The sequence below is a fragment of the Mus caroli genome, unplaced genomic scaffold (genome assembly GCF_978045245.1).
Source record: "Mus caroli unplaced genomic scaffold, Mus_caroli_1 scaffold_6, whole genome shotgun sequence".
NCBI classification, from domain to species: Eukaryota; Metazoa; Chordata; class Mammalia; order Rodentia; family Muridae; genus Mus; species Mus caroli.
In genome coordinates this window covers 136,459,059-136,483,856 of record NW_028227261.1, presented here as the reverse complement: position 1 = coordinate 136,483,856, position 24,798 = coordinate 136,459,059, and the positions used below count along the sequence as shown (strand labels likewise).

General features: G+C 36.6%; 1 protein-coding gene across 1 annotated transcript in view; it reads left to right on the top strand.

Moving 5' to 3' along the window:
• Mmp16 (matrix metallopeptidase 16) overlaps window positions 1–24,798 on the top strand; it is a 255,409-nt gene that overhangs the window by 160,635 nt on the left and 69,976 nt on the right. The window contains exons 5-6 of the mRNA XM_021160140.3: window positions 14,558–14,719; window positions 17,207–17,418. Coding sequence (XP_021015799.1) covers window positions 14,558–14,719; window positions 17,207–17,418 — 374 coding nt within the window. The remainder of the gene's footprint in view (window positions 1–14,557; window positions 14,720–17,206; window positions 17,419–24,798) is intronic.

The window sequence follows — 24,798 nt, the reverse complement described above, 5'->3', positions numbered from 1 at the left end:
CTCCTGTTTCTCTACTGCTAACATAGACCCTAGTAAGCAGCATTTTGCTATCAAGTGAAATCTGGAAACAGACTAGGCAAAGGCCAGGAGGGAAGTTTTAGGATACTGAAGGAAACTTCAGAGGGCAATATTGCTACTGAAGAACACAGATCTCTCAAAAGCATCTCCACAATGATACCTAATGAATGCCAATCAGATACACTTCAGCTTTTCTTGTATAAAATGGACTGAGCAAAGGTTATTTCATCACAGAGCAGATACTAGAACTAAAATGATGGACATACAGATCTACATGCTTTCCTTTAGGATTAATATAATGTTGTATAAACTTAAAACATAAACATAAACAAACAAAAAACCCAGACAAATTAGTATAGTTTGTAGGAACAGTGTTGAGAGGTAAGCTACAAGGTACAAAATACTAGAAAGTTGTTTGAAAGACAGAGTTTCAGATAGAATATATGTAAGTTTAGTGGTTTTTAAAGCTGTCAAGATACTGTCTGAAGATTTTGGATGAAGGAATAAGTTAAGGATTCTGCTGTATTGTTAGCTCTCCTGAAAATGGGTCACAGATATCACTTTGGATGATATAGACAATTACCCAGAGACTCCTGTACACTAAGCAACATAAGTTACTGGGTAGGGATACTGTAGAAAAAACATTTTCTCTTAGTTGTAAATACTCATGAGAGGCAATGGTGCAGCAGCAAACCTTAAAGAAAGTGCTATGACATTTAGCATCAGTGCATTTTCTTTCTCCATAGTGGTTACATTAGTGACTTTGAAATGAATTGATGTGACTTTATTTCTGGATTGTGGGTACTATTTATAGTAAATTGAGTCATGCTTTGTATACAGGAAAGACTGCTTTCAAAGAAACCTGGGTAAAAAAAACCATCCTAATATTGTTTAACCTCTTGAGTTATTTATTATAAACTTTTGTTTCTTTGGGTATTGTATGTGGGAAATTTTATACACCTGAAGAGATTTTAGTGAGAATTCATTTCTGGAGTATAATGAGAAATACATGGATATTAACTTTCATTCCTTTTTAGCAAATGAGAAAACTACTACCCAATGTAATTAGTGTCCTTGAAATTAAGGGAACATAAAACGTGCAAAGAAACCAAAATCCACATTTTTGTGACTCTCAGTTTCTAAATAACTACTGCACTTCCTATATGGTCTTAATCAACCTTGTTGTTGGAGACATTTTCCAAGATTACGGTGAAAATATTATAGGAGATATTTTAATAAGATCTGTGAATAAAATGAAACAAAGATGCTTCATTCATTACTTTTCTTAAAAATGCACATGAACAGCACAGAAAATTGACAGCATATGTGTGTATAAATATACATTTAAGCTATGCTTTCCTTCTAATTCATAAATCCTAGAAAGAAAACATTATTCAGAACATTTGAAATTCTTAAATGTGCTGCCAACAGAATATTCTGCCAAATCCCAAGCTATAATTTTGGCTTTTTATATCGTTGTTTTTTTGAGAGTGAGCAAAGTATTTTGTTATTTTTATTTGCAGTGTTACATATGTAATATATTGTATATATTGGAACCTGGTATAAAATAAATCTATTATTTTAAAAAAGAAATATCTTTCACTTCTATTTTTATCCTGCTGTTTCATTTTCCATGTTCTAAGGACAGATATGTATGGTACTTAGTGACATCATATCCTATTCCAAGATCCTAAAATAGCGCGTAAAATTTCCTTGGTGAATACCAGGGCTGGCATAAAACTTGTGTGTGTGTGTGTGTGTGTGTGTATCACTTTACTGCACTATTTTTGATAAATATCCAAGCTGAAGTATATTGACCCTGATTATACAAATGTTATCAGCTTTGTGACCTTGAATTCCAACTTTTTTATTTGCACATAAAGCATAATTTAATGTTGAAACTTTCACTTGTTTTTTTTTTTTTTTTTTTTTGGAACCGTAGCTTTAGTTTAAATCATTTTTCTATAATGAGAACTGCACAGTGGCAAATGCTTTCCAGAGCTGTCTCAACCTGTAGATATCTAGTTCTAGGCAATGATTTTACATATGAATTCAGTAAAGTATTGAGAACTTTGTTGCAGGTAAAAATATATGGCAGAAGAATACACACCAAAAACAAATGAACAAAAATATCACATGTGTGTTTGAGAGGGGGGAGAGGGAGGAAAATGGAAGAGTGGAGGAAGAAGGGAGGAAGACAGGAGAGGGAGGGAGGGAGGGTGGGAGGGAGGGAGGAGAAGGAGAGGAGAAGAAGGAAGGGAGAGAATTGGAAATCTCTTTGAAATGTGTGACTTCAGTCCAACTGGACTACATAGCAAGACCTGCTCTGTCTAAATAAATAAACAAACTATAAAGGAATGAAGAACTATTCTATTATGATCTTTAGTGTCTGTAACACTCAAATTTTCTGGCACATAGTATAAGAATCCAATATGTATTATGATAAGTTGTTTACTAGTAGTTTGCTAATGCTATAAATCGTTACTTACATATGCTAGGTGATTAGTAGGTTTTATTGAGGGGGGGGTATTTGTTTTATTTTATTTTACTTTATTTTTACTACTTTTATTTTATTTTATTTTATTTTATTTTATTTTATTTTATTTTATTTTACAGTCTACCCATTACCCTCTCACAGTCTACCCTCTCACAGTTCCACATCCAGATTCTCCTCCATCCGTCTTCCAAGAGGATGTCCCCATCCCACCCCACACCTCCCAGCTAGTCCACTGCCTGTGGCTGCAAGTCTCTGGATGATTAGGCACATCCCTCACTGAGGCCAGAGCAGGATGTCCTCTGTTGAATGTGTGAGGGGGCCTCAGATCAGCTACTATATGCTGCCTGGTTGTTGGCTCAGTGTCTGAGAGATCGCAGCAATCCAGGTTAGTTGAGAATGCCTGCCTTCTAATGGGGTTCCCTTCCTCCTCAGCTTCTTTCAGCCTTGCCCTAATTCAATCACAGGTGTCCCTGACTTGACTCCATTGGTTGGTTTTAAGTATCTGCATCTGTCTCAGTCACCTGCTTGTTGAGCCTCTCAGAGAAGTCATGATTTCCTCCTGTTGTAAGCATGCCATAGCATCAGTAACAATCTCAGGCCCTGGAGCCTTTCCTTGAGATAGGTCCCAAGTTGTGCAGGTCCTTGGACCTCCTTTCCCTAAATCTCTTCTCCATTTTCCCCTGCTGTTCTTTTAGACAAGAACAATTCTCGGTTGGTGTTTTTGACTGTGGAATGGCAACCTCATTCCTCCACTTGATGTCCTTTCTACTGGAGGTGGACTCTGCAAGTTCCCTCTCCTGTCTGTTGGGCATTTCATCTAAATTACTTACCTTTGAATCCTGAGAGCCTCTCATCTCCTAGTCTCTGGTATATTCTAAAGGGTAACCTCACGTACTACCCCCTGAGATTGCATATTTCCATTTTTCTCCTGTTCCCCATCCCAATTCCTGATCATGTTTCCCTTTTCCTTCCTCCTCCTCCCCCCAACCCCCCCACACACAAATCTTTCCTCTCTCTGCCTCGAATGATTGCTTTCGTCTTCCTCCCAAGTGAGAATGAAGCATCCTCACCTGAGCCTTACTGCTGGTTAGCCTTCTTGAGTCCTGTGGATTGTAAGCTGGGTATTCAGTACTTTTTTTTTTTTTTCGCTAATATCCACTTATTAGTGAGTATGTACCATGCAAGTCCTTTTGGTTCTCACTGAGGTAGATGTTTTCTAGTTCCATCCAATTGCCTGCAAAACTCATGATGTCCTCATTCTTATTAGCCGAATACCATTCCATTTTATAAATGAACCACATTTTCTGTATCCATTCTTCCATTGTAGAGCATTGGGTTGTTTCCAGCTTTGGCTATGACAAATAAGACCACTATAAACATAGTGGAGCACATGTCTCTGTGGCATTGTCAGGCATCTTTTGGATATATTCCCATGAGTAGTATATCTGGGCCTTCAAGTAAATCTATTTCCAATTTTCTGAGGAACCTCCAGATTGATCTTCAGAGTGGTTGTACCAGTTAGCAATCACACCAGCAATGGAGGAGTGTTGTTCTTCACACCCTCGCCAACATGTTTTGTAAAGGACGTTGTATTGTGGTTGCTGTTGTGGAAATTGTAGCACATATTAGCAGGATTGCCATTTAGATAATAATTTGTATTATTCAAATTTTGATATAAAACACAATACAAATATGATCGTGAATAGCAGCTTCTGTGAATTATTATGATTGTTGTGGTCTAAATAGTCAGAATATTGATTTGCTTTGTAGTAGCCAGAGAGAGGTGAGTAATGCTTTCTAATGGTCCTCACCAATCTACCAACCTGACTAAGATACCCTGGGGAATGCAGAGCACAAATAGCTTGCATATGAATAAATAAGGTGGAACATTAACTGAGAATGTTCCTAGAAGTTTAACTAAACTCAGTAAGGAGAAAACGTACAACTCCTATTTCATTCAATATTGTGTTGCAGTTAACCATATTTGTATTTTTCTATCAAGTCTTTTCTGATACAGAACAGAACTCCTTACTACATATTTCATGACCAAACTATAGCCTAAAGTAATAATAAATGTACTTTAGCCTTTAGTATCTAAATGCGTTTAGAGTTTCCATTACTTGCTTAGCATAGGCCTTAGTTGCTGTAATTATATTTATTTACTTTACAGTGTCTATTTAATATAAAACTCTAAATAATTATTAATTTGTATAGGTTTTGAAGTCATTTACTGATTTTTGTATGTTTTATTACATGGTGATTTGTTTGCCTCATAATTTAATGATCAATAATGGGTTTTGCATAATTTGTACATAATTGTAGTAGACTTTGAAACAAATTTCAGACAGCTTCCAATTTCTTAGAAAATAACTCTGAATATTTCCTCCTCCCCCTCCTTCTTCCTGTTTGGCATGAAGTGAATAGACTCTGTCATATGCCTCATCCATCACTATAATGTTATGTATCCTCTTAGACTTTTCTTTTTTTTATTATTTTTTTAATTAGGTATTTTCTTCATTTATATTTCCAATGCTACACCAAAAGTCCCTCAAACCCTCCCTCCAATCCCCCTCACTCCCACTTCTTGGCCCTGGTGTTCCCCTCTACTGAGGCATATAAAGTTTGCAAGACCAATGGGCCTCTCTTTCCACTGATGACCAACTAGATCATTTTCTGATACATATGCAGCTAGAGACAGGAACTCCAGGGGGTACTGGTTAGTTCACTTTGTTGTTCCACCTATAGGGTTGCAGACCCCTTTAGCTCCTTGGGTACTTTCTCTAGCTCCTCCATTGGGGGCCCTGTGATCCATCCAATAGCTGACTCTGAGCATCCACTTCTGTGTTTGCTAGGCCCCGGCATAACCTCGAAAGAGACAGCTATATCTGGGTCCTTTCAGCAAAATCTTGCTAGTGTGTGCAATGGTGTCACCATTTGGGGACTGATTATGGGATGGATCCCCGGGTATAGCAGTCTCTAGATGTACCATCCTTTCATCTCAGCTCCAATCTTTGTCTCTGTAACTCCTTCCATGGATGTTTTGTTCCCAATTCTAAGAAGGGGCAAAGTGTCCACACTTTCGTCTTCGTTCTTCTTGAGTTTCATGTGATTTTCAAATTGTATCTTGTATCTTGGGTAGTCTAAGTTTCTGGACTCATATCCACTTATCAGTGATTACATATCATGTGAGTTCTTTTGTGATTGGGTTACCTCACTCAGGATGATGCCCTCCAGGTCCATCCATTTGCCTAGGAATTTCATAAATTCATTCTTTTTAATAGCTGAGTAGTACTCCATTGTGTAAATGTACCACATTTTCTGTATCCATTTCTTTGTTGAGGAGCATCTGGGTTCTTTCCAGCTTCTGGCTATTACAAATAAGGCTGCTATGAACATAGTTAAGCATGTGTCCTTCTTACCAGCTGGAATATCTTCTGGATATGTGCCCAGGAGAGGTATTGCGGGATCCTCCAGTAGTACTATGTCCAATTTTCTGAGGAACCACCAGACTGATTTCCAGAGTGGTTGTACAAGCTTGCAATCCCACCAACAATGGAGGAGTGTTCCTCTTTCTCCACATCCTCACCAGCATCTGCTGTCACCTGAATTTCTGTTCTTAGCCATTCTGGCTGTTGTGAGGTGGAATCTCAGGTTTGTTTTGATTTGCATTTCCCTGATAATTAAGGATGCTGAACATTTTTTCAGGTGATTCTCAGCCATTAGGTATTCCTCAGGTGAGAATTCTTTGTTTAGCTCTGAGCCCTATATTTTAATGGGGTTATTTGATTTTCTGGAGTCCACCTTCTTGAGTTCTTTTTTTTTAATAAAATATTTTTATTACATATTTTCCTCAATTACATTTCCAATGCTATCCCAAATGTCCCCCATACCCTCCCCCCCACTCCCTTACCCTCCCATTCCCACTTTTTGGCCCTGGCATTCCCCTGTACTGGGGCATATAAAGTTTGCAATTCCAATGGGCCTCTCTTTCCAGTGATGGCCAACTAGGCCATCTTCTGATACATATGCAGTTAGAGTCAAGAGCTCCGGGGTACTGGTTAGTTCATAATGTTGTTGCACCTACAAGGTTTCAGATCTCTTTAGCTCCTTGGATACTTTCTTGAACTCCTCCATTGGGGGCCCTGTGATCCATCCAATAGCTGACTATAAGCATCCACTTATGTGTTTGCTAGGCCCCGGCATAATCTCACAAGAGACAGCTATATCAGAATCCTTTCAGCAAATGCTTGCTACTGCATGCAATGGTGTCATCGTTTGGAGGCTAATTATGGGATGGATCCCAGGATATGGCAGTCTCTAGATGGTTCATCCTTTTGTCTCAGCTCCAAACTTTGTCTCTCTCACTCCTTCCATGGGTCATTGTTCCCAATTCTAAGAAGGGGCAAAGTGTCCACACTATGGTCTTCGTTCTTCTTCAGTTTCATGTGTTTTGCAAATTGTATCTTATATCTCAGGTATATTAAGTTTCTGGGCTATCCACTTATCAGAGAGTACATATCATTTGAGTTCTTTTGTGATTGGGTTACCTCACTCAGGATGATGTCCTTTATATATATTGGATATTAGTCCCTTATCTAATTTAGGATAGGTAAAGATCCTTTACCAATCTGTTGGTGGCATTTTTGTCTTATTGACGGTGTCTTTTGCCTTACAGAAGCTTTGCAATTTTATGAGGTCCCATTTGTCGATTCTAGATCTTACAGCACAAACCATTGCTGTTCTATTCAGGAATTTTACCCCTGTGCCCATATCTTCGAGGCTTTCCCCCACTTTCTCCTTTATAAGTTTCTTTGTCTCTGGTTTTATGTGGAGTTCCTTGATCCACTTAGATTTGACCTTAGGTTTCATACCAGGGTACAGGTATGGTTTAATATATGGAAATCCATCAACGTAATCCATTATATAAACAGACTCAAAGACAAAAACCACATGATCATCTCCTTAGATGCGGAGAAAGCATTTGACAAAATCCAAAACCCATTCATGATAAAAAAAAAAAAAAAAAAAACTCTAGCTGCATATGTATCAAAAGATGGCCTAGTCAGCCATCACTGGAAAGAGAGGCCCATTGGACTTGCAAACTTTATATGCACCAGTCCAGGGGAACGCCAGCGCCAAAAAGTGGGAATGGGTGGGTAGGGGAGTGGGGGGGGAGGGTATGGGGGACTTTTGAGATAGCATTGGAAATGTAATTGAGGAAAATACGTAATAAAAAATATTTTAAAAAAGAGTCTTGGAAAGATCAGCAATTCAAGGACCATACATAATCATGATAAAAGCAATCTACAGCAAACCAGTATCCAACATCAAAGTAAATGGTGAGAAGCTGGAAGCAATCCCACCAAAATTAGGGACTAGACAAGGCTGGCCACTTTCTCCCTGCTCATTCAACATTGTACTTGAAGTCCTAGCCAGAGCAATTCAACAACAAAAGAAGATAAGGGGGATAAAAATAGGAAAGGAAGAAGTCAAAATATCACGTTTTGCAGATGATATGATAGTATATATAAGTGACCTTAAAAATTCCACCAGAGAACTCCTAAACCTGATAAACAGCTTCAGTGAAGTAGTTGGATATAAAATTAACTCAAACAAGTCAATGGCCCTTCTCTACACAGAGGATAAACAGGCTGAGAGAGAAATTAGGGAAGCAACACCCTTCTCAATAGTCACAAATAATATAAAATACCTTGGCGTGATTCTAACTAAGGAAGTGAAAGTTCTGTATGATAAAAACTTCAAGTCTCTGAAGAAAGAAATTAAAGAAGATCTCAGAAGATGGAAAGATCTCCCATGCTCAAGGATGGATAGGATCAATATAGTAAAAATGGCTATCTTGCCAAAAGCAATCTACAGATTCAATGCAATCCCCATCAAAATTCCAACTCAATTCTTCAACGAATTAGAAAAGGCAATCTGCAAATTCATCTAGAATAACAAAAAACCTAGGATAGCAAAAACTCTCCTCAAGGATAAAAGAATATCTGGTGGAATCACCATGCCTGACATAAAGCAGAAGTACAGAGCAATAGTGATAAAAGCTGCATGGTACTGGTATAGCACCAGACAAGTAGGCCTCTTAGACTTTTCTATATCTTCTTTATTTAGGGTTCTAGAGTGCTTCAATGTCCCTTCTAGCCCACGAACCTGAGGCAGTGAAAAAGATAGCTAATAGGACAAGTGGGTGTGAACCTGTTTAGAAGTAGTTATTTGGGGGCAATACCAACCTTCCTTGTAAGGATATCAGCAGTCCAGTCCAAAACATCAAACACGAATCAGTAGTGGCAGCCCAGTCCAATTGGTCAACACCAAACATCAATCAATAGCTGTTGGCTCAATACAGAAGAAACAATGAGGCTCCACCATATTGGCAAGAGTCCAAGGAAATGGCTTAAGTTCTGCATCATGATGGCTCCAGAATTAATCGATTTGAGAACTCAAGTACCAGAGACACTGTGATGAATGCAGTGCACATAGATGATTTAACTATCAAAATGGACACTATAAAGGGAGAAATGTAAACCTCTGGTTAGTACTTATATTTGAAGGTAACACAGCACAAATTTATCGAATAAAACAGGAGAATAGAACAAATGCTGCTAGTACTACAATGTTTAAGAAGATATATGACCATGTGCTTTCAAAGATTTGTATGTAGGAAGTACTTTAGAACCATTCTCTTATATTCAAGACATGCCATCAGTTGAAATAGCTTATAAAAATGGATAAAGTTGTGCAATAACTTCAGATAAAATAAAGACATAATTAAGACAGGAAAATTACAAACGATGCATTATCTCTCATAATATCCAGTTCTGCATTCCATAGGGTGTTGGAATACACAAAAGAAAGGAGATTAGAGATGCAATAGAAAGGCACACACAAAACTTAAAATTTTGCAAGAACAGCAAGTACTATTTCTGCACTCAGAATGGAGAGACTGATTTCTCCTTTGTTGATAAGATCAGGCATATTACAATTGAAAAAGCCCAAATAGCATAAATGAATGGGACACTGCAGAAGCAGTTATTATTTTCAGCATTAGGAAAGAGGTCTGGTGCATTCTGATTAACTAAACCTCATTATGTGCCAACAACCTTTGTTCCTAGTAGAATTCAAATCACAGGGTGGTGTTGTATTTAACAACTTACCCTTGTAGACTATTGTGAGGCTGCAAGTGACGTTTAATTACATTATTGCCAGTCATCTGAGGAATAGTAATTACTTGGAACATTTGGCAAATGGTTCTGATTAAAGCAGCATCCTTTTACTACAGGTCGTAAATTCATATCATAATCCTGCCAACTTTCTTCTAAAACCATATTTACTCCTTTTGCAAGGGGATAGTTCTACCATTGGAAATAATTTTTGTAAAGAAATTTGAATAATTTCATGATTAATCCATGCCACAAATTGATTTTGACTATTATGACTTAGTTGCATGTCTGTGTGATTTATTTTTGCAACACAAGGAAAAAAGTGACCAGGAGACTCCTTTCCTGTGAGATCTAAAGTGCTTTTAATAATTTAGCTAGACCACTAGCCAACAGCTTAGAGCATGGCTGAATGCAGTATTTATCTGCCTAAGTGCAGGATGGTTGGTTCCAACATGTTTACTTAGGCACTGGACTCCTGGTATTTGCAAGTGAAGGCCAGTTGCTACACAAGGTGAAAAGCAGTGAAGATTGAATATTTTTCCTTTTAAAGAATAATATCAAGAATCTTTTTGGGAAGCCACTTTGGGACTCTTGGCTAAGATGACATATCTGTCCTTCCACATGAAGACAGGGAGAGCCCAGCACCATAAGCACCAGCACTGACCCCCTTGATGCATTCACATGTATCCAACCTTTTGCTGTAAAATTTAGAGCCACTTTGGGTTTTCTACTCTTGGATTGACTGCCAGTATTGTACTGCATTGCATTGCATTGCATTGCATTGCATTGCATTGCATTGCATTGCATTGCATTGTATTGTATTTGCTACTCTGTTTATTTTATCTTCATTTAATTAAAAGTTCTGTCCCTGTGAAGAGTTTCCTCTAAATTTCACACCACTGGGGTAGGGTTCAAGCCATAGTTCCTCTGTGTTGCCCAGCTAGGCATGTGTGAAAGCTGCAGTACCCCTTCTACCGCTGGCTAGTACTACTTAGTATTGTTTGGAGAAACAAACTCATTGTTTTCAAATTTTGCAAATTTTAACTACTAAGGTGTTTAAAATTGGATTTAGATGTAAAAAAAATGATGCTATTTGTTTGTTTGTTTTATTTTGTTCTTTCAAAGCTTTCCACTTGCCTGTAAATAATTAATTTTGGCACAATCATTAGGAATCTGATCAAATTGCATACCTTCAAACATACTCTCATACCTCTTCAGGAATATCTCTCCTTTTTCTGTCTTTTTTTCTAATTCTCTAATTAGAGGACACCTCTGCCAAAGTCATGCTACTGTTCCATTCTATAGGCTTCTATTTTAAAATCACCTTTGTCTCTTAACCATGCACAGACTGGGTTCTCAATATTTGCTCCCTGCAATGGTCATGAATCCTCCTATAAAGAAATTAAACTGATTCTTCATAACACAGTTTCCTTTTATTCCATGATCCCTGTATATTATCTGAAAAACTTAAACCTTTGCTGCCATTCCTTGAGCAACAGAAAGTGATGGGTACATTTGTTCCAGTGTCTAAAGTTTCCTAAGGGTCATGGCCTTCCTGGATTTTGTCATAGTATTTTTATTTCCTCCATGATCTTTACAAGATATCTAAAGAAGCATGCCAAACCATGTTTAGGTAGAATTAACATATTTATTTTACTTTTCAATTTTAAATTAGCCTTCTACTCTACAGGTATATTTCAATGAGTTTGAATAAATAGAAAAATTATTATTATTAACATATTAATATTAAATATCTGTTTTGAGGCAGCCAATGCCCTCAGAATTTTAAAAATAAAATAAATAGTACTCAGAATAGGTGTGAATTACTCAAAATATGCAGGAAAATATGTGAACAGACAATGATAACAAACTGTCATGGGTAGATGGATCATTACATAAGGGTTGGGACAGTGTGAAGAGAACAACAGACCTGAAAGAAAATCTTCATAGCCAAGGAAATTTTATTCTGTGATAGTAATTCTGAAAAAGTGATTATCTAGGACCTTATGGCGAAAGGACCTTCAAGAAAAGATATTTAACAGAGACTCTAATAACCATGCAAGCTTATATTTTTCCAACTTGTAAAAGGTCATAAAGGGAAAAAAAGTGGTGATCTCAGAATGGCAGGACAAGGAGTTGTGTGCCAATGGTCTTGGTTTTGTTTCCAGAGATACGAAATTTACTGACAGAGAGTGGAGAAGTGAGAGGGACTTAATTGAACAGAAACAGATATAAGTTGTCCTGTCTTCTATGGTCCATATTTCCATCTCTCCATCCCCATTAATTTCTTGTCATTGCCATGAATCAAGTTCTTAAGTTTTAGTTTAACTTACTTTAGGCTAATCCTAAACTCTATGTTGGACATAGGGTCTACCTACTTAACCTCTGACCTCAGTGCACTGCTATTGTGGATAAGATCACAGGACTCTCCTTACCTTCTGTCTTCTCATTGAGTAACTTGAGAATTCCAATTTAGTTTGCACCCTGCCCCCAGAAATTTTTATAATAAAAAAGTTACAAATAAATCCTCATCACTATTGCCTTGCTAAACAACATTATCCTTGTGTTCCATTTTACACTAGAGAATAGACTCCCTCTTGACTAGACCTTCATTTACAGTCCTCAAAACTGCTTTATTCACTATATTTCTTTGACCAGAATATCTGTTTTCTCCTCCATGTTCTTCCAACTATGAGTACTAGAATGGCACTGTGCTTCATCTTCTTTTCTTTCTATTTCCACTTCCAGATTACATACTGTTGTATAATAGGACAGTGGAAGACTTAAACCACTGCTCATCTAAGATAGGGAATCAGTGACTGACCAGATCAGCAATAAAGCTAAAGTCCAGCTTGGTGAATAGTGAGTATGGGAGAAAAGCAAACCATAAATACCTTTAAAAAGCTATATTAACAAAAGCCCATCCCAGGATACATGAAGTCTCTTGAATGCTGCAGTAAACCAAGACCTTAGTTCATAACTTACAAGCAGTTTGATAGACTGAAGGGTGTCTCTTCCAAAAGGCTTGGTTAGTCAACTTGGATGGTCTGTCTTATCAAGTGTCTCAGTTGGTCTGAGCCTCTTCTTGGTAGCTCTTCTTGGCCAAAAGTGTCCCGTCCCAATCCTCGGTTAGGGACAGAAAGGGCTAATGAATCTGTTCAGAGATTTTCTGAAGCTATTGAATAGCATAATCCCTGAGTTTTCATAAAATCCCTCTAAGTGAAATACTTCAGCTGAATTAGCTTCCCTCAAAGGAGGAAGTCACGTGGTATAACATACTATAAGCTAATATCTTTGTATGCATGGGGCTTACTTTTGTGATTAAAAGTAATAACTCTGCACTTGATCTGAGAGACATCTGGATGCTTGTTTTGCCTTACTGTATGACATTGAAATTTGTATAATATCCCAACGCCTTTTCTGATTTACTAAAATGAAAACAATAATAAGTGACCAACTAAAAAAATTGCAAAAATTAAACAAGAAATTGTGATTAAAATGTTTGAAACGTCCACAGAAAACTAAGTAAGCTTTTCTTAAAGAAACAATGTTTTCCATTACAATTAATACATATATGTATGGCATGTTTAGTTAATTTTATAAGGAAAGATGTTTCCTAAATTGAAAATGTTCTTTATAGTATCTGATTTTAAATCCCTTAATTTTGTTTTTTGTTGTATTGGTTTGGCTTGGTTTGATTTTTTTTTTGCCTGTCTCTACTCAATATAGTATCTTCTATAATAAAGTGATGCTGAACATCCTTCAAAGACTTCTTCATCTTCAGTATGTCAGTGTCACATGAGAATTTGGCACACGGCCTCTTTTGTTCCTTTGTGATAGACTACTTGGTTTTTTCCTGGGTTTGTGCCAGAAATATATAATTCTCAGAAGAGAGTCATTATGTTGTATTATAGTATATAAATTGTTGGTAAGGTCTTTTCCTGAAAATCATATTTACTGAATTTATTTTCATTCCTAGCAAGACCTCCATGTAAAGTGTTGGACTTCCTCTACAATAGCTTTAACCATTTCCCTCAGAAACAAAATAGAAATAAGCCTTACAGGTTGAATCCTAACACTTCAGAGGTTGAGACAAGAAGAAGATGAAGTTGTAAGTCAGCCTAGGGAAACAGGGTGAGGTCAGTCTTTAAATATATAATAACAGTTTTAAAGGTGGATGAAAATGAAGAGGACAAAGGAGGGAAATGAAAGAATGGTGAGAGTTAGGAAAAAATAGAGTAATGGTTTGAATGTCACTCTGAGGCTTCTCCTGCACTCATGTTACATAGATAACACTGTACAAGTTTACTTAAGTGAGAATTTGCAGGGTGAGACCACTGTAAATACTTTTTGTCAGAAAACCTCTTCCTGGATAGAATTGATACTTATCAAGTTCATGCTAGAAATGTGATTCGTATGATACCTAATAAATAGGTAATTTAAGTTACAGTGTTCCTGTATTTCTGGTAAGATATTATAACTCATCTAGGAGTCAGAATAACATGAGTCCAAACTGTAACTATAATAATAAAATAATAAAAGTGTAATAGCTATAACATGGGAGATTGTATATTTTCATTAATGACTGGAGAGATACAGAAACAGCCAATGAAACTGTGTTTTGGTATTGCTGGTCTTTTTAAACTTTTATTCTTTTACTTTCCAATCATTTGTGACTACCCTATCACCCCTTTACAGAAAATACATTCCAGTAGGAAAACCAATCTTAAACCTATATTGATCACTGGAGTGAGGAGTGTCGTTCTGTTTTCTTGGGTTAAAATTTCCTAATACTAAGTAGCATTTTTCAATTCCATGACTACCACTTAAAATAGTCTTATCTTCTATTCTTCTCATTTGACAGGAAATGATTTATTTCTTGTAGCAGTCCATGAGCTGGGACATGCTCTAGGACTGGAGCATTCCAACGACCCCACCGCTATCATGGCCCCATTTTATCAGTACATGGAAACAGACAACTTCAAGCTTCCTAACGACGATTTACAGGGCATCCAGAAGATATATGGTAGGTTCCACTATGTTTTCTAAACCCTATGTGGTAGCCAGAAGTCTTGTGCATTTTTTTTCTTAGAAGTACATTCTTTAAATATATAAGGCAGAGAAATATGAATGAAAATATCCTTCTGTAAAATTCTATCATCAGTCAAGTTGTCCAAAAACTTAATGTATAGATTTTTCAGAAGAACTTAATCACTGATGGAGCTCTCTTGTTGAATTTAATGCAAATGTATACTCATAAAAAATTCTAATAATGTGCAATTTAAAACTTAGGTAGTAGTGTATTAAAATAGATGCATAAACTCATAAAAAAGTTAAAAGGTCACATTTTCACATAATATGTTGAAACTTTCTTAGCCACTGACAGCTGGTCTTAGTATTTAAAATTCCAGTTTGTGGTATGTGATTTGGGAGCCAGCTGGAGTTTTGCATCTTCCTCCTTCTCCCTCTCAGGATATCTCAAAGTTTGCTGCATGTTGGACTGAAAGGATGAAGCAGAACCCAGAACAGGTGGGGTTCTGCAGGATTCTGGTCCACCAGGGAGCGAGTGCCAGGTGTGTAAGGGCAGGAAGGGAGAAAGCTTTCTCCTAGCATCTTAGTGTTACATCTCTTTTAGGCAAAAGCCTTTCCTGATGTTCTTTAATGAAACAGCTCTCTGAGGAGATATTAGCTTGTGCATATTTTTTTTATTATTATTCAGGGTGGCCTAGGACACATAGACTGTTTTTCTGGGTGAACCAAGGGTTATATGGTTTTGTGGAAGAGGCTAAGGATATCCAGGAGAAGCAAAGGGCATAAGCTGAAGACTAAGGTACTGAGATGACTCCTTTGCATAGGGAGGCATTTTAGGAATCTCAGGTGCAGAGCTACATGAAGGTAGGCAGTGGTGTCCAGGATTCCCCAGGAACACAAGAGAAAGTCTCACTGTCAAAGGGGATCATCGTTGTGCACCAAGCTCATGGCTTTTTGGTAATGTTAGACTTTGATCTTAGCAGCAGAGTTTCCCAGCATCTGTTACTTCTATGGAAAACATATTTTTAAAGGCAATATAAAAACTTACTGACCACCAAGGCATAATTATTAAATCATGAAGAAAGTCAACAGAAAAGGAACGGAAGTAAGCAACTATGTTTATCAACATGTAGTATGGACTCTAATATGACAAACTCCATTTGTTGGTGGTAGTTAGTACTGTTTTTGCTTGCAGAATATATTCAGAAAATGCAAATTAAGAGAAAGGGGGAAACACTACCATGAATACTTACTGTGACTATAAGTTCCTCAGTATACCTAGTTACCTTAGTAAAGACATTTATTTCATACCATAAAAATTTTGACATTCACAATTTACCAATAGTAGGTATTCTTTACTATACTAAGTAAATGAAGCTCTCATATTTAGAAATAACTGTGTGCTATTAGTGTCCCTATAATCAGTATCCAGAAGATATGATTTGCATTTCAAACTGCAATTTAAGTGAACTAATTTGTTTTGCATTCATTAGTTTCTCAGTTTTAGTAGCACAATCACAATCATTCTCTTAGGGTCAAAGTAAATTTGAAATGCATTGGATGGACTGATACGTGTCACAGAAACAAATCCAAATAGCTTGAATGCTGAGAGATATATTGCCTGTGTGTGTCATCAGACATTCCTCCTGAATGGAAGTCTTTTTCTTATAACCTCATGAATTAGTGTCTAGACTTAGGGCTGTGAAAAACTATCCAACCCATATCTAAATATTAAGTGTGGACAGCTCTGTATTTATTAAAGAGTAAGTGAATCAGTCTCTTAAGGAATGATGGCTGACATCTGTCACAAATTGAATGAGTAAACTTCGGCTCGACTTGGAACCCTCATTTTAGAAATACTTTACATTACTCTTTCACCAGTGTTACGATAATCAGTGGACCCTTTAGATTCAGTATTTACATGAAACACCCAGTTATTCATCAAGATGTTTTATAAAAACAAAATAGTGAAATCAGTAAAAGCTTATAAAATATAGTTAGAGACATATGGTAAAATAACCTTTCACTTGTGAGTATTTATCTTTGGAAAATATTTTCATGGAATCAACCTCTGTCAAAGTCCAGTTTTCCGTTGAATGGAGCTCACAGTTATTAATCTAGTGTTTATCCTCATTCATCTACTTATTTTCCATGAAAATTCTACTTCCAAACAGGTTTTTTGAGAGCAGCTTTCGAAAAGGGACTGGGTTGAAGCCATAAAATAAAAGTCACTAAAAAAAATTAACAAAGAAGCCACAGTACTAGGAGCTGGACTCCAGCTTCATGAGGACAGTCTGAGACAACCTTGGTAGCAGTTGGGTGGGTTTGAGGGTTTGTGTTTTCAGAAAATATACTATCATAACAACCTCTTAGCTTTGCTTAGTCTGTGCTCTCTGCTGACAAGCGCTTGTTCTCTGTAGCATATTTTCCAGCTCTATTCCAGATTTAAGTGAGCCAAGCACTGTCCTCATGTTTTCAAAAGGTCCACCTGACAAGATCCCTCCACCTACAAGACCTCTACCGACAGTGCCCCCGCACCGATCTGTTCCTCCAGCAGACCCAAGGAGACATGACAGGCCCAAACCTCCTCGGCCTCCCACTGGCAGACCCTCCTATCCAGGAGCCAAACCCAACATCTGTGATGGGAACTTCAACACTCTAGCTATTCTTCGAAGGGAGATGTTTGTTTTCAAGGTAGGAGACCTTGATTTATGTATTTATTTATTTATTTATTTATTTATTTACTTTAGAGAAGATAAAGTATCTAGTGTTGTTTTAGAAAACAAGTTCTCATTCATTCTAACTACTCAACCTTCCAGGCAGTTAGGAGTCAAAAAAAAAAAAAAAAAAAAAAAAAAAAAAAAAAAAAAAAGCATCCTAAAAATCACATGCGCAAATGGGCGTCGATTTCTAGCAGAAGATTGCTATGACATTCTATTTTGGGAATACACTTCTGTCAGCAGGAGCTGAAATGCCTGGAAATATGAGGTTGAAAGTACTGCATGTTAGGAAGAGATAAAATAGCAGAATTTAAATCATGAATGGGATCTAATAGCGACTATTTGCCCGTCAGCTTAGCCACTTCCCAGAATGCTATTGCTCAGATGTCTTACTATATAAATCTTAAAATGTCTCTCTAATTAGAGCTGACAATTACTGCATTGCTTGGCTGTCATTGTCGTTGTCGTTGTCGTTGTTGATTTCCTTTTGTGATTTTGTTTGGGGTTCCCCTCTTGTAAAATCTCTAGTCCTCCATCATTTCCAGAGGATAGAACTTGGGATGTTTGTTTGTTTGTTTGTTTGTTCCATAGGCAGGATACTTAATTTGTATTTGCCATTATGTAATATCAAATTACATTTTTATATTTGAAAAAATGTGCTTGAGCAAGTTCATTATCAATAACACCAGTGAAAAGTAGATGCAAAGAGAAAATAGGTATACATACACACAGACACACACACACACATTACACACACACACACACACACACACACACACACATATATATATATATATATATATATATATATATATATATAAAACAAGGGAAAATTAGGTGATTTGTTCTGCACAATTATAACAGCTAATAAAAATAAAGAAAAAGAAAATTCAGGAATACTAAACTTAAACATATAACAAGAATATTAATCTTGTTTGTTTGTTTGTTTGTTTGTTTTTTCAAGACAGGATTTCTCTGTATAGCCCTGGCTGTCCTGGAACTCACTTTGTAGACCAGGCTGGCCTCGACTCAGAAATCAGCCTGCCTCTGCCTCCCGAGGGCTGGGATTAAAGACTTGTGTCATCAGCGCCTGGCAAGAATATTATTCTTATATGTATAAAGTACTTGATTTCATTTCAAGTATATTAATAAGCTTGATACAGTTGATAAAGAAAAAGCTTACTTTTATTATGCATGCATGTATACATCTCTTTGTGTATATCTGTCATTGTTCCTTGTTGAGGATTCCCAAAGTTACTCTTGATAATTTATCATAATTCATCATTATTCCCAGTTGCTCTGTGGTTAAGCTTATGCACACAATAAAAAAAAAAAAGAAAGGAAAAAGAAAGAAAGAAAGAAAGAAAGAAAGAAAGAAAGAAAGAAAGAAAGAAAGAAAGAAAGAAAGAAAGAAAGAAAGGAAGGAAGGAAGGAAGGAAGGAAGGAAGGAAGAGAGAGAATACAGCAATTAGTTGGTTCTATATGACCAGGATTTTATTTTTACTACCCTATCTAAATTCCCACAGTGCAATGTGATACTTTTATAAAATAAAATTTTCATAGTGTCATCGTTATCTAAGAATAATGCATTCTTCTTTATTATTTCTGCCTGAACAGACTGATATTCTCAGCAAAGAGTTATATTTACCTATCTATCCATAAAATGAAATCCACCAACTTCTTTCTCCTGCATACTATACAGCACAGGAAGTGCACTAAAGTAATAATTAAAGGCCCATAGACTCTGCTTTCTGGAATCAGAAGTAGAAGAAAAAACTTATAGACCAGTTCTCTAATATAAGGAAATGATAACAAAATTCAATATCATCAAAGTTTTAATTCAAACTTCTTCCCTAACTTTCTATCTTACCTTAGATTCTTTATCAAAACTCCCCATCAAAAAAGTTCCTGAAATAAATCTAAAATTTTGTTAAATATAACACAATCTGAATAGCATTGTACTCTTTCATTCTTTCATTGTAACAACTTTCCTAACAGTACAGACATTACAGCCTCTCTATTTATTGTTCTGTCACATAAAGCACATATCTATGCATGTGTGTATATGTGTATTTATATATATGCATGCTTAGAGTGATCTATTAGGCACCAATTCTGTGAGAGTACAAATTAACTCTCCTGTCTATTCACTGATCATATAACTGGGAAAAAAAGGTGAACATCAAAGTGCATACCGTGAAGATGCAAACATAGAAGTTATAACATGGATGCCAAGAAATAGTATAGGAATTTAATTCAACTGTAAGTTTTATTACTTAGCATTTTGAATTAATTTTAAGAGCAAGAGCAAGCAGACTTTTCTAAGAACATTAAAATGTAACAGACTTGTTTCCATTGACAATAGTGTGCATGATATATAGCATTTGACACAGAGATCTTAAGACTATAATTCAGTTAGTTGTGAATAGTATGAGATTGAGGTAGAAAGCACAACAGAATCTTAGTTGCTCTTAGAGAAAGCCTACACAAATTGGGTAATCAATATGGGATGGTTGAATACTAGCCACTAGTTCACAATCTCTGAACTACACAACCATATTGTAAATTCAATGCCATTCTTTGTCTTACCAGAAAATATAAATTCAGAAAATTCAAGTAATTTGTAATCCTTCAGTAACTGTAAAGAATTATTGTTTTCTACTTTCTTTTTTTTTTACACCCAGGATAATTTGATTTTTCTTAAAATTGTATGAATATAAATATATGCATCGAAAAATGTCCAAAAGGACATATATCAAACTGTAGCTAGTGCTTATCTTCCTTTGGGGAATGTAGGTGATTTTTATTTTCTTCTTTTTATTTATCCATTTTCTAATTCTCAGCAAAATACTTCTTCAAAAAGCAAGAAAGATGGATGTTCTCAAAGGAGTACTTTCTAACTAACTCTTTCCTTTCTTCATCCTTCCTTTTGTTTATTAGATCTTTTCTTTATTTACATTTCAAATACTATCCTGAAAGTTCCCTATACCCTCCCCTAACCCTGCTCTCCTACCCACCCACTCCTACTCCTTGGCCCTAGCATTCTCCTGTACTGGGGCATATTAAATTTGCAATACTAAGGGGCCTCTCTTCCCAGTGATGGCCAACTAGGCCATCTTCTGCTACATATGCAGCTAGAGAAACGAGCTCTGGGGGTACTGGTTAGTTCATATTGTTGTTCCACTTATAGGGTTGCAGAACCCTTCAGCTCCTTAGGTGTTTTCTCTAGCTTCTCCATTGGGGGCCCCGTGTTCCATCTTATAGATGACTATGAGCATCCACTTCTGTATATAAGGAGTTATATACATCTATTTGATTCTAATCCAGAGCTTCCAACTCAGATTTCTAATTCTATTACCTAGAAAATCAGAAAATGCTCCAGAATAAAGTTGAACTTTACCCTATATTTTAAAGTTGTAAATACTGAGGAAATATTTATTGTCATCAAACTGCATGATGTTTCATGTGCTGACAATGTATTAAATAGTACATAAAACAGGTTAGGCTTTTCTTCCTTAAAGTTCATACTCAAGGTGAACAGGTATGAGTGTGTTATAACCATAATATGTGAAATGTGTACTACAGGCTCTTGTGTTGCACTGTGTTGCCAGGTGATGATACCATTTTGGGAGTATGTAGAAACCTTAGGACTGTGTCCTATCTAGCCAAATGTATCAACAATGGTTGACCTTGAAGGTGGTGTTCAGTTCTATTTCCAAGCATATAATGTCTTCCTAGTTAGTCACAAAGTACATGAGCCTCCATAACCTGCTGCAAATCCCCAGGTGCCACGGAGAGAGACACCCTGGCATTTCCTCTCACCATGAGGAGCTGCATTCCCTGAAGCCACTGGCCAGAAGAAGTCTTCCTCCTTTCAATTGCTTCTGTCAGGTGTCTACCATAGTGATAATAAAAAGGAACTTACAGAGGGGACTACACACCTAGATTCTAGTTATGAGTATTATAAGTACACATGGGAGCCAAAATGCTGCTTTGTGAGTGACAGCTAGTCTGCCATTTCCTCTGAGTGCAGCTATTTAACCTACATGACCTCTACATTTACACCAGTGTCAGTGCTCTGTGTCTAGCCTTCCTGCTTGATACCGATATAAATAAACTCTGTGACAGTGTGCCTTTTGAGTGCCTGTCTTCTAGGAGTCCATACTTATTCATATTTTAGAATCCCTTCAAATATATTTAGGAATGGTATTGTTTAATTTTATTCTTACCTGTGTAGCATGATTTTCTGCTTATTTACTGTATTGCAAGTAACTCTTCTCTTGTACACCCAACTCTCCTTTAGTTTTAATCCCTGGTGGCTCCTCTAGTGAAGTCTCAGCTATCCCAGTCTTTCTAACTGAGCATCTCTGCATGAAACTCAGATCCAGGCTGCTTATTCTCACCAAAGTTGTTCTCCTTGTTTTTCCTACCTGTTCTGCGCATCTATGTAACACACTAGTTTGTTGTCTCTAATCGTTGCCTTTGTTGCATGGTTTTAACTAGTTGATAGACTTGCTAACAGCTCACTTAGTTCATTTGCATGCCACAGTGCTCACTACTCCTGACAGGAATACCGGTGGGACAACTCATGCAACCTGAAGGTCTATATAGAGCACAGGAGAAATGATGAAATAATGAACATTTTCTTCTCCTTTATTTTTTGAAAAGCCCATTAAATTCATTTAATTTGTTTCTTTATTTACTGGTGATTCATGCATCACAGGGTGTATATGGAGGTCAGAGTACAATCTAAGGCTATCACTCACCTCCTTTCACTATGTGGGTCGCAGGGTCCAAACTTAGGTGAGTCTCAGGCACGTTTCTCCCTATTTCTCTCCTGTAATTTTTATTTTTTTATTTTTGAAAGAATTTAACGACTTGAAAGAATTTAAGTTCTATATGTCTGTATTTTAACACTACCACCACCAACAACAAACAAAATCTAGATATATACACAAACATAACTAGTCATGTTTGTTTCCTCATTAGAAAGAGTTCTTCCCTTAAAACAGGAAATTCAGCATAGTTCCTTTTGTTTGCTGGTTTCCTCTCCTGGGATTCAATATCATCTTCTCATTCACAGAGAGTTATTCTGGGACCATGTTGTAAGTGGAAAATTTGTTTGTTTGTTTGTTTGTTTGTTTTGTGTGTGTGTATGTGTGTGTGTGTGTGTGTGTGTGTGTGTGTGTGTGTGAATGCACTCAAGTATGTTTCATATTGATGCATAAATCAGAAAATTAAACCCTGCTGCTTCATAATCTTTGGGAACCATGATGCCACCAAAGGAAAGGAATGAGGATCAAAGAAAAATGTCAAAGAACAGGGAAAACATAACAGTCTCATAAGACACATCGTCACCTGAAGACTGTCACTTGTCTTGACTGAGCTGAGTTCACATTAACCGGATATAACTGAGAACATATCATGCCTTTGTATTTTAACAGAAACATATTGACATGATTTGTGTTAATTTTAGTGTGAAGGAAATTACCAGCAAATTTGAATGAGGTTATATAAAGCAAATTTCAATTATAAAACGTTAAATTGCATTTGAAGGAGTACAATAGTAGCTATAGTTTTTAAAGCTGGAAGCTGGAACATCATTTCCCTCACCTAAGAAGATTTGTTTTATCAACTGACCAGTTCTTTATATCCATCAGGGCAAGCAAAATACCTGTTGGTGCTAGCATAAAGAAGCCAAGCAAACTGTAGTTAGTGCAAAGTAAAACTCATGGTCCTAGACAAGGAGCTAGCACATAATACACAGGACAACAGCCCAAAGTAGATATTGTTGGGGTTCATTTAAGTTATTTTTTTAATTCTTAAGAATTTCATCCATATATACAATAAGGTATAATAACATCTACTTTGACCTATGCCTCTGATATCTCACCCGAGCTTTGTATTTCCTCCTTTTTTTTAATAGTGCTGTCAATAGCTCTACACTAAGGGGTAGGACCTGGAGAGGTCTACTCTATTGATGCTGGAATTTTCAGCAGACTTGATCTTGTGCAGATAACCATAGCTGCTGTGAATTCATAAGTGCATCAGCCATGCCATATCAATATGCATCATTCCCAACATTTCTCCCCCTCCTTTAACTCTTGAAATTTAAATGTTCTGTCCAATTTTTATTCATTCATTACAATTTTGTTTTGCTCGCAACTGGCTATCTTAATTGATGTCCCCTATTTAAATATACTGAGGAGTTCCAAATAAATACAAAGTAGAGTCTAATTTCATTTAAAAATAGTAGCTTTTTTTATTGTTGTTGCCATTTTCCTAAAATGGACATCTTCTTACTGAAAAGGAAACATGGCGATGGCAGGGGAGACATTGAAACCTGAGAACTCAGCCTCAAATACATTTTCATATTTCATAAAATGCGATCCAGTCAGTTAGTCTACAGCGAACCTCTGGATTTGTTGATCTAAGAACATTAAACTTTCTTTTTTTGTTGTTACCATCCTACCACAACAGCTCACCTTATCTCACACCTCACCTTATATATAATATTCTCTAAACTAATTTCCTGCCTTTCCTTCTTCTTCTACTTTACCTTTTCCCACCTGACTGTCTATCACCAATGCAGTGTGCAATTGGTCTTTAAAGGATGTGTATCTCATTGAGCGACAACTTCAGCAGAAAGCCTTTCTCCCTGGTGCAGAACAAGTTGAGATTTTCCTCTTCTCCAGGTTTTAGTCCAGCCTCTGACCAGCTCCTATGATTGTTGCCCTCTCTTTTATTTTGCTGTTCCACTCACTTCCTCAACCCAACATTTTATGTATTTATTTATTTATTTATTTACTTACTTACTTACTTATTTATTGTCTATTCTGTGATTTCTCTAACGTGCCAGGTTGCAGGTTTCTGTCTACTATGAGTTAACTACTTGTGGATATCTGTTCCTCTGTGTTCATCCCTTGAAGGCTGTTTATTACTAATTCTTATTCTCAATGTTGCTACCTAGATTACAGCCAGCCGAGAAGGGACACAGTGCATGAAGGATCTCAGACAGTCCTGAAGATATTATACACGGAAGTTTACATTCTCAAATGATGAGAGGGATTAGTTTAACATACTCTCCTCCCCTCGCCCCCCCAAAAAAAGAATCTCTGCTGTCTTCTTGTGGTCTCACTTATTCCCATTTTCTAGAAGAGTGATATTGTTTATATTGAGATAGGATAATCTTGTATTCCTTAAACATTAGACAAAGTGTTAAATCCCACATACTATCAGCTCTAGACAAGGATTGTAACTATCTTAACCATTTCTGTATTGCACTGTGATAGAATATAGTAAACAATAAATACTTGTTAAACACTTCAGAATTTACTCTACTAATTTGATTATT